Source organism: Geospiza fortis, unplaced genomic scaffold (assembly GCF_000277835.1).
Source record: "Geospiza fortis unplaced genomic scaffold, GeoFor_1.0 scaffold370, whole genome shotgun sequence".
NCBI lineage: Eukaryota > Metazoa > Chordata > Aves > Passeriformes > Thraupidae > Geospiza > Geospiza fortis.
Window position 1 is genome coordinate 92,468 of NW_005054741.1, and position 12,235 is coordinate 104,702.

Genomic DNA, 12,235 nt, shown 5'->3' on the forward strand with positions numbered 1-12,235 from the left:
CGGCCCGCCGCCGCCTTGGCGATGGCCGAGGGCGTCAGCAGGGCCCCGTAGCGCAGCGGGGCGCACACGGCCACGTAGCGGTCGAAGGCCATGGCCAGCAGCACCGAGGACTCCACGATGAAGCTGAAGTGGGTGAAGAACATCTGCGTGACGCAGGCGTCGAAGGAGATCTCCCTGGCGCCGAACCAGAAGATGGCCAGCATCTTGGGCACGGTGGTGGTGGACAGCAGCAGGTCCGAGAGGGCCAGCATGGCCAGGAACAGGTACATGGGCTCGTGCAGGCTGCGGTCCGTGGCGATGAGGAAGAGGAGCAGCAGGTTGCTGAGCACGGCGGTGAGGTACATCAGGCAGAAGGGCACGGAGATCCAGATGTGGGACTCCTCCATGCCCGGGATGCCCGTCAGCACGAAGGTGATGGGGTCGAAGCTGCTCTCGTTGAGCTCGTACATGGCGCTGCCAGGCTCAGGCCCGGCCTGACCCGGCTCTGTGCAGGAAGGAGAAGGGACAAACCACCCCTGTGAGCCTGGCTTTGCACCTGAGAGATGCTGCAAAGCGGGACACAGGTGATGTGAAAAAAGCCAATCACTTCCTTTTAAAATTTTAAAAGTTTAATAGTAATAAAATGGTTATAAATATAGCAATACAATTAGAGTAATAATAATTTGGACAATTTGAAGTAGGACAATATGAGACAATAGAAACAAAGAGTTACAGACGTCCAGGTACATTTTTCTGGGCAGAAAAGGACCCCTGTTAACAAAGGATTAACCCTTAAAAACAACAGCCTGTTGCATATTCATACACCTCATCCATGATGCATAAATTCCATTCAAACACAGGATTCTGTCTGGGCAGTGCCAGCTTCTTCCTCTGAATCCTGACAGCGCCTTTGAGGCAGGAAGAAGTTCGTTTCTTCTGATAAGAGGTCAATAAATGATTTTTCTCTGAAAGATTCAGGTGTCCTGTGGCTGCTATCTCACTGCGAGGCCCTTCTTTAAAAAAAATATCCCATATAGCACAGCTTCTATTTTAACATTTTGTTATAACCTAAAACTACATTTAACACACTACTTAAGAGAATTAATACAGCATAACTTTCTAACACAACACATATAATATTCATTTGAATATTTGCGAAAAGCCAATCATAAAATACATCAATTTTTCACAGGTGACAAGGCTCCTGCCTTCCGCCCCAAGGGGTGCCCTGCCTCACTGTGTTCTGCACAAAGGACCCTGTTTGTCCTGCCAGTGCTACCGGGCGTGGCTGGAAGGAAAACATCTCTGCCCTCCCCCTGCTAAACAGGCCAGGCCTTTTCCCAGCTCTGCTTTATCCACTGCCACAAAACCCTTGTAAAAGTCATAGAAACAGTCATAGAAGTCACCCTCAGCCTTGTCCCAGCCAGTGGCTCCATCTGTGAGCGCACACAGAGCTGTGTCTGTGGTGGCACCGCAGGTTCCTCCAGGGAGGTGCAATGACACACTTCTCACCCTGCTCAGACCGAAGCTCCTTGTAAAACCCCAAACACAGGGATAAATCCTTCCCCAGTACCATGCTGGGCAGTGTCTGGGATGTGACTGACACCCAGCTGCGCCTCTGAGGGCTGTGCCACCCATCACACTTCTCACTGGGAGCCCCTTGAGGCACTGGAAGGGGCTCCAATGTCACCTTCTCCAGCCTGAACAGCCCCAGCCCTCCCAGCCTGGCTCTGAGCAGAGGGAGCCCTTTCTTTTCCTCCTTTTGCTTCATTCCTTTTCCACTCCTTCATTAAGAGGGGCACAGACATGGTGGACCGCACAGAGCGATCCCCGGACAAAGAGATTCTGGCCCAGAGCAGAGACACCCCAGGGGACAGCCCCAGTGCAGGGCTCTGCGCTGGCCCTGGAGCCCCTGCAGGCTCCGAGCTCAGCTGTCCCGGCTCCTGAGGCGCTGGGGCAGCCGGAGCTGGGCTCCCCACCTGGAAGCACCGTCCCATGACTGATGGCCTGAGGGCATCTCTGGGGATCTGAATAATGCACACCAGCCAAGCTGCAAATCCTCCTGCCTTGGGAAGGGCTTTGAGGAGATCCCACCACAGGACTGCCGGGTCTATGAGCCTCCCCCATCTTACCCCTGTGTAAGCTCCATCATACATCAGAAAAGCTCCAGGCCAGGGCTGGGATGGAGGAAAACCAGTCCGATTCGGACCAAAGGTAAACCTTCCCTTCTCGCAGCCTGATTTACTTTCCTGGCGAGCAGCAGGTACCCGAGCCAGACGTGTTTGCATTTCTAAGCGCTTCCATTAAGGACTCTCAGCTCCCTGAACCAAAAGCCCACAGAAAACACGGCTCAGGCCAGGAAAGACCTTCAGCTCATGGCAAATATTTGTGCAGTCGCCTCTTCCAGCTGCTGACCCGCGTCACCCGGGTGGATGGAGCCGGCGTGGGCCCAGAGCAGGGGATTCAATCGGCCTGGGCGCGTTCCCAGGCTCCAGCCCCAGCCCGGGAGTGTGCGTGGGTACAGAGCAGCTCAGCGGGGCTTTCCACCTCCGCTTCCCAGCAATATGGAAATCTATTCCTCTCACACACCGCGGCGCTCCCTTCAGCCTCCTCAGCAGAATCGCTGCCCGGAGCCCGGGGCTGGGCACACAAGGACTCACCGAGGGCCAGCTCCGGCTGGGGACAGGAGCCGCCCCCCGGCTGGGGGAGCGCCCGCGCTGGGTACCGATCCTTCCTCCGCACACCTGGGCACGAGCATCGCCCCGGCACCGGGCAGGCTTAAATTGCCGGCGCATTAACCATTAACAGCAGCTAACGCTCCCGCTGAGGCATTTCCTGCTCTCCCAGCATTTGCGTTGCAAGTGATTTTCCTCTCTCCTGGGGCACCGGACCCCGGGCCGGGCTGGGAGAGCTGAGCAGGAGATGGGCACACCTGGGATCCAGGGCACCGTGCATGTCTGAGGGTTTTACCCGCAGCAGGTGACAATCGTCTCACTGCACTGCTGGAACCTCCCTGAGCATCCCCTCAAGGTGCCGGGTCCCCTCTGCCACCCAGCCCAGCCCACGGGCACTGATGGACCATCCTGATTATAATTATCATTTATCAATTATAATTATCAATAAGGATCATTTATCAAATCAACAACCCACGAAATCATTATTAACCCTAACCCCACCCCGTGGGCACTGATGGACCACCGTGATTATAATTACCGGGAGGATCATTGATTAAATCAACAATCCACTAAATGATCATTAACCCACAAAATCATTAACACTAAGATAATAATGAAAAACTCGTGACTCTTTCCAGAGCCCCGACACAGCTTGACCATAACTGGCCAATAAGTCAAAACAACTCTAATAAAGATTGCAAATAAAGATTCTTCTTGAGCCTTCTGATGCACCTGAAGATGGAGTCTTTCTTTCCATCCCTGACTCAACAGCATCAATCCTCCTCCTCCTCCTCCTCCTGTGCATCACAGCCAGGCCAGGGGTGCCCACTGAGCCCTGCAGATCGTGGAATCATGGAATAGCCACACTCCCCAGCACTGCCAGGGCACCACTGCCCGTGCCCGCAGTGCCAGCCCTCAGGGCTCTTAACCCCCCAGGCACGGGGGCTGCATCATCCCCACACCCGGCCTGAACCGCCCTGCACACCCTGCCTCAGTTTCCCCAGCCATGCTGGGCTGCCCCAGTCCCCCTGAGCACTGCTCCTGCCCCTGAGCCTGGGGACACAGGGGGGACATTCCCATCCCAATTTCACACCCAAAATCCCCCACTTCCCACCCCAAATTCACACCCAAAATCCCGCAATTCCCATCCCAGTTTCACACCCAAAATCCCCCACTTCCCATCCCAAATTCACACCCAAAATCCCCCACTTCCCATCCCAAATTCACACCCAAAATCCCGCAATTCCCATCCCAGTTTCACACCCAAAATCCCCCACTTCCCACCCCAAATTCACACCCAAAATCCCGCAATTCCCATCCCAGTTTCACACCCAAAATCCCCCACTTCCCACCCCAAATTCACACCCAAAATCCCGCAATTCCCATCCCAGTTTCACACCCAAAATCCCCCACTTCCCATCCCAATTTCACACCCAAAATCCCCCACTTCCCATCCCAGTGTCACACCCCAAAATCCCGCAATTCCCATCCCAATTTCACACCCAAAATCTCCCAATTCCCATCCCAATTTCACACCCCAAAATCCCGCAATTCCCATCCCAATTTCACACCCAAAATCCCGCAATTCCCATCCCAGTGTCACACCCCAAAATCCCGCAATTCCCATCCCAATTTCACACCCAAAATCCCGCAATTCCCATCCCAGTGTCACACCCAAAATCCCGCAATTCCCATCGATCCGGGAGCCGAGCTGGCTCGGCCCCAGGGCATTCCCAGCCCAGAAGGAGGAGGAGGCTGGCTGCAGGAATTTCCCTGTTGCCGCCCTGGTGATTTCTGTGGTGGCTCGTGGGGGATCCCTGGCATTGCTGGGGTGACAGAGATTGGGCTGTGGCTGCAGGTAAAATAATGATTTTACTGAAAAACTAAATAATTACAATACTAAGTAATTGATTCATTTCCAGAATAACTAAATTATTAAAGTCATTGGTAATTAACTAATGAATTTACTGAATAACTAAATAAATAACAAGCCAATAGCTAAATAGCTAAATAAATAAATAAATAGACAATTAAGTGCCTCATGCAGAAGCAGCAGGCAATTAATTATCTAGCTAATTAATTGTTCCAATTAACTGCCCTCTCTGCCTGTGAAAAACACCAATCACTTCTTTTTAAAATTTTAAAGAGTTTAATGATAATAAAATGGTTATAAAAATAGCAATATAATTAGAGTAATAATAATTTGGACAATTTGGATTAGGACAATATGAGACAATAGAAACAAAGAATCATGGATGGTCTGGGTACATTTTCTGGGCAGCACAGCCCCAAAAAGGCCCCACGTTAACAGAGGATTAACCCTTAAAAGCAACAGCCTGTTGCATATTCACACAGCTCATCCATGATGCATAAATTCCATTCAAACACAGGATTCTGTCTGGGCAGTGTCAGCTTCTTCCTCTGAATCCTGACGGCGTCTCAGGGCTGAGTGAGGCAGGAGTAAGTTCATTTCTTCTGATAATGGAGCAATAAATTCTCTTTCTCTGAAAGATTCAGGTGTCCTGTGGCTGCTGTCTGGTGTGAGTACCTCATTCCTTTCTTTAAAAAATATCCCACATACAAAGTTCCTATTTTAACTACAAAAGTTACCTTTTAACTACAAAACTGCATTTACCATACCATTAAAATGTCAATACAGCACTACTAATCAATACAACAAAATACACAGAGTAAACATCTGCGCGGAGCCGTAGAACGTGCGCTGTTCACACTGCCGCAGGGCAGCAGGGCTGTGGGAGCAGCGCAGAGCCCAGAGCGCTGCACGGGGTGGGCAGAGAGGCACCTGAGCTGCAGCAGCTGCTGCCCCACACCCGGAGCCCCCAGGGGCTCTGAGGGAGGAAAAGACCCTCGAGGCCACCAAGTCCAGCCTTTGGTCCCCCCCCCTGTGAAAAATGCATATTTTATTATTGGTTTTTCGCAAACATTAAAATGAATATTATATGTGTTATGTTAGAAAGTTATGCTGTATAATTTTTTTGTAGTGTGTTAGAGTTTTAGGTTGTAACAAAATATTAAAATAGAGACTATTCTATGTATGATTGTTTTTAAAGAAAGGACTCGCAGTGAGACAGCAGCCACAGGACACCTGAATCTTTCAGAGAAAGAGAATTCATTGCTCCATTATCAGAAGAAATGAACTTCTTCCTGCCTCACTCAGCCCTGAGACGCCGTCAGGATTCAGAGGAAGAAGCTGGCACTGCCCAGACAGAATCCTGTGTTTGAATGGAATTTATGCATCATGGATGAGCTGTGTGAATATGCAACAGGCTGTTGTTTTTAAGGGTTAATCCTCTGTTAACATGGGTCCTTTTTGGGTTTATTTTGCCCAGAAAAGGTACCCGGGCTGTCTGTAACTCTTTGTTTCTATTGTCTCATATTGTCCTAATCTAAATTGTCCAAATTATTATTACTCTAATTTTTATTACTATTTTTATAACCATTTTATTACTATTAAACTTTTACAATTTTAAAACAAGCGATTGGTGTTTTTCACCCCCTCTGGGAGCACAGAGCCCAGCGGCTCCCCCAGCCCTGCCAGGGCCACCAGGGACCCTGTCCAAGGGTCACACACACAAGGGGGTGGCTGTGGTGACAGCGAGGGGAGGGGGACGTGGAGGTCTCCAGGCCACGGCAAGGTCAGGAATTCCCATGGGAGAGTCCCTGGCCGGGGAAAGGCTGACTCGGCACAGGCTGAACCCAGCACAGCACATATTGTCACCAAAATGGCAAAGAATTGCACGGAATGGCATGGAATTACACATAATTACAGATGATGGCATGTAATTACCCTCCTGACTGATGCTGCACGACAGCTGTCCTGGGCTGGGCAGCAGCTCCCCAGAGCTCACAAAAGCAGCTCACAAACCCCACCAGGGAGCTCCTGGCCCTGGGCTGGGCAGGGCAGCAGGCGCAGCCTTGGGGCAGAGCAGGGGAGCTCTGCCAGGAGCTGCACAAAGGAGCCACGGCCACGGGGGTGAGACACCGAGAACTCCACTGAGAGAGGCAGGAGCTGCACAGCCACGGCTCAGATTGGGCTTGCAGAGTGAATTCCTCCAGAAATAATGGAACACACACAGCTGTGCTCCAGCAGAGAGCTCAGAGACCCCAGAGCAGCCACGGGAGCTCAGTGGCTCAGGGGAGCCCAGAACTGAAACACAGCTGGGGTTTGAAATCCCCAAATCCCCGGGGCTGGCACAGCCCTGCCAGCCCATGCAGTGCCAGCTGTGCCCCATGGGCACCTTGTCCCCAGCCCAGAGCACTCAGTGCCACCTCCAGGGCACACCTGCAGGGATGGGCACTGCAAAGCTCCCTGGGCAGCCCCTGCCCTGAGCTCCCTTTCAGTAAAGAATTCTTTTCTAGTATCTATTTTGCCCAATATCTATGTCTCCCAACGCCTGGTTTTCCCTAGAGCTGCTGGGGCAGAGCCAGCACACAGCCCCTGTGGAGAGCTGGACTCAGTGCCAGGAGAAGCAAACCTCGATGGCAGGACAGACACACAGCAGGACAGACACACAGCAGGACAGAGCTGGAAGGGGCGGCCAAGGCAGGCTGCAGCTTGGATGGCCAAAGGAGGGCAGAGGGGAGGCACCACAGCCAGACTGGGGTGGGAGAAAAAGATTGCTGTGGGTGCTTCCAAGAGAGGGAAATCCATAACTTCTCAGTGGGCAGATGGCAGGCAGGCTGAAAGCCTGGGCAAGAGACTGCCTCGGGGCAGACCCTTCCTCAGACCCTTCCTCAAACACCTCCAGGGGCCACCCCAGAGAGCTCAGGGGGACATGGTAGGGTCTTGGCCAGAGGGGACCCATGGGGCAGATGGAGCCCAGAAAGAGCTGATGGGTGAATCCCAGGCCTTTTGGGTTTTCCCCAGCACAGGAAGGACCTGGAGCTGCTGGAGAGAGCCCAGAGGAGCCAGGGAGCTGGAGCCAGGCTGGGAGAGCTGGGGGTGCTCGCCTAGGGAGGAGAAGCTCCAGGGAGAGCTCAGAGCCCCTGGCAGGGCCTGAAGGGCTCCAGGAGAGCTGCAGAGGGACTGGGGACAAGGCCTGCAGGGACAGCACCCAGGGAATGGCTGCCAGTGCCCGGGGGCAGGGCTGGATGGGATCTTGGCAATGAGGAATTGTTCCCTGGCAGGGTGGGCAGGCCCTGGCACAGGGTGCCCAGAGCAGCTGGGGCTGCCCCTGGATCCCTGGCAGTGCCCAAGGCCAGGCTGGACACGGCACAGTGGGAGGTGTCCCTGCCATGGCAGGGGTGGCCCTGGGTGGACTTTAAGGTCCCTCCCATCTTGGTCAAATCAGAATTGGGGAGCTCCACTTTGGAATCAGGAGCCCCTTAGATGCACAGATGTCTCTGCATTTGGGAACTCTGGACTGAAAGCAGAGGTGCCATGGTCAGCCCAAGGGAGGCAAATTCCCACTTTGTGGCAGGGAGAGCACCAGGAGCCCCTTGGCAGCTGGAGCAAAAGCACTGACGGTAACTGAGCTGCCTGGCAGGGGAATTCATTCCAAAATGTGCCAGCCTGGAGAGAGCTGGGTGGGGATGAGGCTGACGATGTGAGCCCTCAGGTGATGGAAGGGGGGCTTTGCTCCAGGCTGGCAGGGCCACAGCCAGGGCAAAGGAACAGCCACCAGATCCTGGGCCATGGATCAGCCAGGCTGGCTCTGCTGTGCCAGGCTGGAGCTCTTTGGGGCCATGGATCAGCCAGGCTGGCTCTGCTGTGCCAGGCTGGAGCTCTCTGGGGCCATGGATCAGCCAGGCTGGCTCTCCCATGCCAGGCAGGTCTCCAGGGACATGGATTGTGCCGGAGCATCCTCCCATCCCCACAGCCCCAAAGGCAGCAGTTCCTGCTCTGCAGCAAAGCAGGAAAGGACAAAGTGCCCCACTCCTGCCACACGAAGGGGTTGGTGCCTCGTTTAGCAGAAGGTAAAACCCAGGAGTGGGAAAAGGGGGTCCCCAAGGGGACACAGATCACTCCCCTCACCACTGCTGGGAGCTGAAAAAACCCAAATCCAGCAGCTCTGAGCATGTCATGAGGGTTTAGGAGGGATTAGGAATGGATTAAGAGGGAAAGCTTTTAACATGAGCTGTCCCTGTGCCAGTTGTGGGGGTGCAGCAGGGACATCAGGGACCCACAGCTCCCAGCAGGGGTGACACAGCCCCCCCCAGCTCAGACACCCTGCTAAAATCACAGTTTGGGGTTAAAAACCAGCCTGTTGGGGTAATTCACAGGGGAGGCGCATTAGCCAGGTAAATCTGCTTAAGGGAGTGCAGGAGGAGGACTAATCACTCCAGGATGAAGGCTTGGGATAATCTCCCAAGCAGAAAATAATTGGGCATTGAGGTGTGAGGGACGCAGGCTCCAAGCAGCTTCTGCTTTGTCCTGGCCCTGGCGGCTTCCATGTGGGAACTGTGAGGGCAAACACCACAAAAACACCACAAACCTCAGTGCTGCAGGGCTCCTGGGGCTCCCCTGGACCAGACCTGGCTCCCCCTGGGAATGGGCACTGCAGCTTTGGGAAGGGTCACACACTGACACACAGGGGCCCCAGAGACCCAGCACCACCAGGCTGCTGGGAACGGGGGAGAGGGACAGGAACACGGGACAGGAGTGCTGGGACCAGGAGAGGCAGCACAGGAACCATGAGGATGGGCCAGGAACATGGGCCAGGGGTGCTGGGAATGGGGGGAGAGGTAGGACAGGGACACGAGGCTGCACAGCACCACTCACCTGGCTCTGACCTCAGGTAAAGGTGTCCCTGGGCTGGCGTCAGGACTCATTCCCAGCATCCCAAATGCCCCAGAGAAAAACCCCAGTGGCGTTTGGCCCCAGGAAGGGTCAGCCCAGGGCAGCTGAGGGCACAGCCCCGCCACAGGAATCACCACGAATGAGGTTTTCACAAGGCCAGTGCTCCCAAACCCCCCAGACTGCAGCAGGACCCACCCACCCTTCTGGGAGCCCCCAGGACAGCAGGCTCAGGTAACCCAGGTGCACCACAGAGCTGCTGCTGCCCACAGCTCCATCCCTGCCCGGAGAACACGCTCGGGAAGGAGCTGGGCGTGAACCTGGTCCTGCAGTGCCCTGCTGTGGGACACACAGCGCTGGTGGCACCAGCAGCTTGGGGTCTCAGTGCTGGGGGTTCACAGGGTGCAGTTCTGGAGGGATTTAGCTGCCCCCATTCAGGAGCGGGGGGTCTCACCCAGGCAGGGTCCCAGGGAATGGCTGATGGACACCTTGTGCCCCCTTTTTCCATGTCCTCTTTTCTCCCACACCCTGTGCTCCCCTTGAATCCCAACTGGAGGAGCTTCATGCCCCAGGCAGTGACATCACCCGAGGCTGAAGCTGGGAAATGTTCCTGAGACCATGGTGACAGGTAGGGCACAGGGATCCAACGGTCCCTGTGTGTCCCTTCCAACTCGGGCAGTTCCACGAGCTTCAGAAGTGGGGGATGAACACCCCAGGGCACCCCAGGCACACCCAGGGATGAGCCCCAGGGCACCCCTGGCACTGGACACCAGTAGGACCCCCCAGCCAACTGGAAACTCTCCTGCTCATGCCTGGACACCACGTCCCTTGCACTGCTCCCTGATTGCCAGGGCAAACACGGGATAGTCCCATGGTTCTGGCAGGACCAGGAACACAGGCATGGATGCCACCAAAAATCTGAATTTGCTGGGAATTGTGTGAACTTGTCTCAAACGCTGAGCTTTCTTTCAGGAGTCTGAGCAGGAGGAGTGGCACCAGCTCCACCCTGGAGCTACAGCTCCAGCCCACAGCCAAAGGTGTGGGGCTCACCTGGAGCAGGTGAGGCAGCCAGAGGTCATGGAATCAGTTTGGGCTGAGGGACCTTTAAAGCACACTCAGTTCCACCCCCCTGCACGGGCAGGGACACCTTCCACGAGACCAGGGTGCTTCAGGTCCTGTCCAACCTGGCCTTGGACACTCCAGTGCGAAGGTGACACTGCCAGAGCTGGCCCCAGGGGCTGCCACCAGTGCTGAACCCCTCATTGCTGCTCAGAAGGGCCCTCAGGGCCACACCTGTCCCTGTCACCAGCGGGTGACTGCACGTTCTGAATTATTACCAAACGCACACCCAGCACCTGCCGCAGCACTGGGAAGGCAGACACAGCCCAGAACAAACCAGCACTGACCTGGGGCACAGCAGGGGACAAGAGCAGCTGCAGTGTCCCCTTGTGCCCTGACCTGCGTCCCAGCAGCACACACCTGAGCCCACACGCCACCGGTCCCAGGCTGCACCACACACAGCTCATTCAGCTCACACACAGGGGGTTCCACCTTCCCAACATTTATTGCTCCCACAGGTGTCAGAACTTCTGGAACTGTTTCTTGGTGCCCGCAGCCTTGGTCACCTTGAGCACGTTGAAGCGCACGGTCTTGCTGAGGGGGCGGCACTCGCCCACCGTCACGATGTCCCCGATCTGCACGTCCCTGCAATGACACCGGGGGTCAGGGAGCTCCTGGGGCTCACGTGGCCCTCAGAGCCTCCTCGGGGCACAGCCAGTGCCTGGAACATGCCCTGGTTCAGTGGATGCCAGAGGCATTGTCAGCAGCCCCTCAGCCGGGGGACTCTGCAGACCATCGTGAGTTTGAACATCATAACCTGTGAGCAGGCTCCAGGTGAGGACAGGCTGTGTCCCGCCAGGTGGGGACAGCCCAGGGCCAGCACACACCTGAAGCAGGGGGACAGGTGCACGGACATGTTCTTGTGGCGCTTCTCGAAGCGGTTGTACTTGCGGATGTAGTGCAGGTAATCGCGGCGGATGACGATGGTGCGCTGCATCTTCATCTTGGTCACCACACCTGCAACACGGGGGACACGCACCTGAGGGGCTGCAAGGGCACTGCCAGGATCCCTGTGGCACCTGGCAGCAACAGGCACCAGCTCCAGGAACCTCTCCTTGTTCACTGGCCCTCAGTGCCAGCCCACAGCCTCCCCATTTCTGTTACAAACCCTGCCATGGCTCTTCTCCAAACCCTTCTGATACACCTCCTAACGCTCCCCACATCACCAGTTCCCACCCCACCCCACCAGCCCCCATCCCGCCCCACGTGCCCTCAGCACACCTGGTCCCGTCACCTGCATCAGTACAGCCATGTGGCAGTGTCGTCAGGCCCACACGGGCTCGGCAGACCATCGTGAGATTGCCATCATTTGCAGCTCCAGGACCCTCGGGGGTGGGTTACCTTGGTTACCTGCCCCACACCTGCCTCAGCACTCCTCTGGGGATGCTCCAGCTCACCTGAGAGTATGCGGCCCCGGATGGAGACGTTGCCCGTGAAGGGACACTTTTTGTCGATGTAGGTACCCTCGATGGCCTGCAGAGACAGGTGGGTGTCAGCTGGGCACACACAACCCAGAGAGCACTCAGACACGTGGGGAAAAGCCACCAGAGGCCACGAGTCCCAGCAGCACTGCCAAGGCCACCACTGACCCATCCCAAAACACCACACCCACATCAGGGCCCCCAGCCCAGGCCCCCTCACCTCCTTGGGGGTCTTGAAGCCGAGCCCCACGTTGCGGTAGTAGCGGGGCAACTTCTCCTTGCAG

The 12,235-nt window shown here is 55.6% G+C and overlaps 2 protein-coding genes and 2 non-coding genes across 4 annotated transcripts in view; all 4 read right to left on the reverse strand.

Annotated features, from left to right (window-relative positions):
- Positions 1–518, reverse strand: part of LOC102037242 (olfactory receptor 52H1-like) — a 13,578-nt gene extending 13,060 nt beyond the window's left edge. Inside the window, exon 1 of the mRNA XM_031065350.1 lies at positions 9–518. Within this exon, the coding sequence (XP_030921210.1) occupies positions 9–449 (441 nt within the window). The 5' untranslated portion in view covers positions 450–518. The remainder of the gene's footprint in view (positions 1–8) is intronic.
- Positions 519–10,956: 10,438 nt separating this feature from the next.
- RPS11 (ribosomal protein S11) lies at positions 10,957–12,229 on the reverse strand. Its single transcript, XM_005431039.1, has 4 exons — positions 12,172–12,229; positions 11,928–12,003; positions 11,358–11,487; positions 10,957–11,115 (listed from the first exon to the last, which is right to left on the reverse strand). Exons 3-4 carry the CDS (start codon positions 11,471–11,473, stop codon positions 10,992–10,994), a joined length of 240 nt encoding a protein of 79 aa, XP_005431096.1. The 5' UTR covers positions 11,474–11,487; positions 11,928–12,003; positions 12,172–12,229; the 3' UTR covers positions 10,957–10,991.
- Positions 11,200–11,289, reverse strand: LOC115949077. Its single transcript, XR_004082733.1, has one exon. It is a non-coding gene; the product is annotated as a small nucleolar RNA SNORD35 (small nucleolar RNA).
- Positions 11,761–11,844, reverse strand: LOC115949076. The gene has a single exon (XR_004082732.1). It is a non-coding gene; the product is annotated as a small nucleolar RNA SNORD35 (small nucleolar RNA).
- Positions 12,230–12,235: the final 6 nt, after the last annotated feature.

Bases quoted from the DNA above. Each gene is read 5' to 3' on its own strand.
- RPS11 (XM_005431039.1), bottom strand. From the start codon at position 11,473: ATGAAGATGCAGCGCACCATCGTCATCCGCCGCGATTACCTGCACTAC. The intron at 11,116-11,357 runs GTGTGTGCTGGC...GTGTCATTGCAG, and splicing joins CACCTGTCCCCCTGCTTCAG to GGACGTGCAGATCGGGGACA.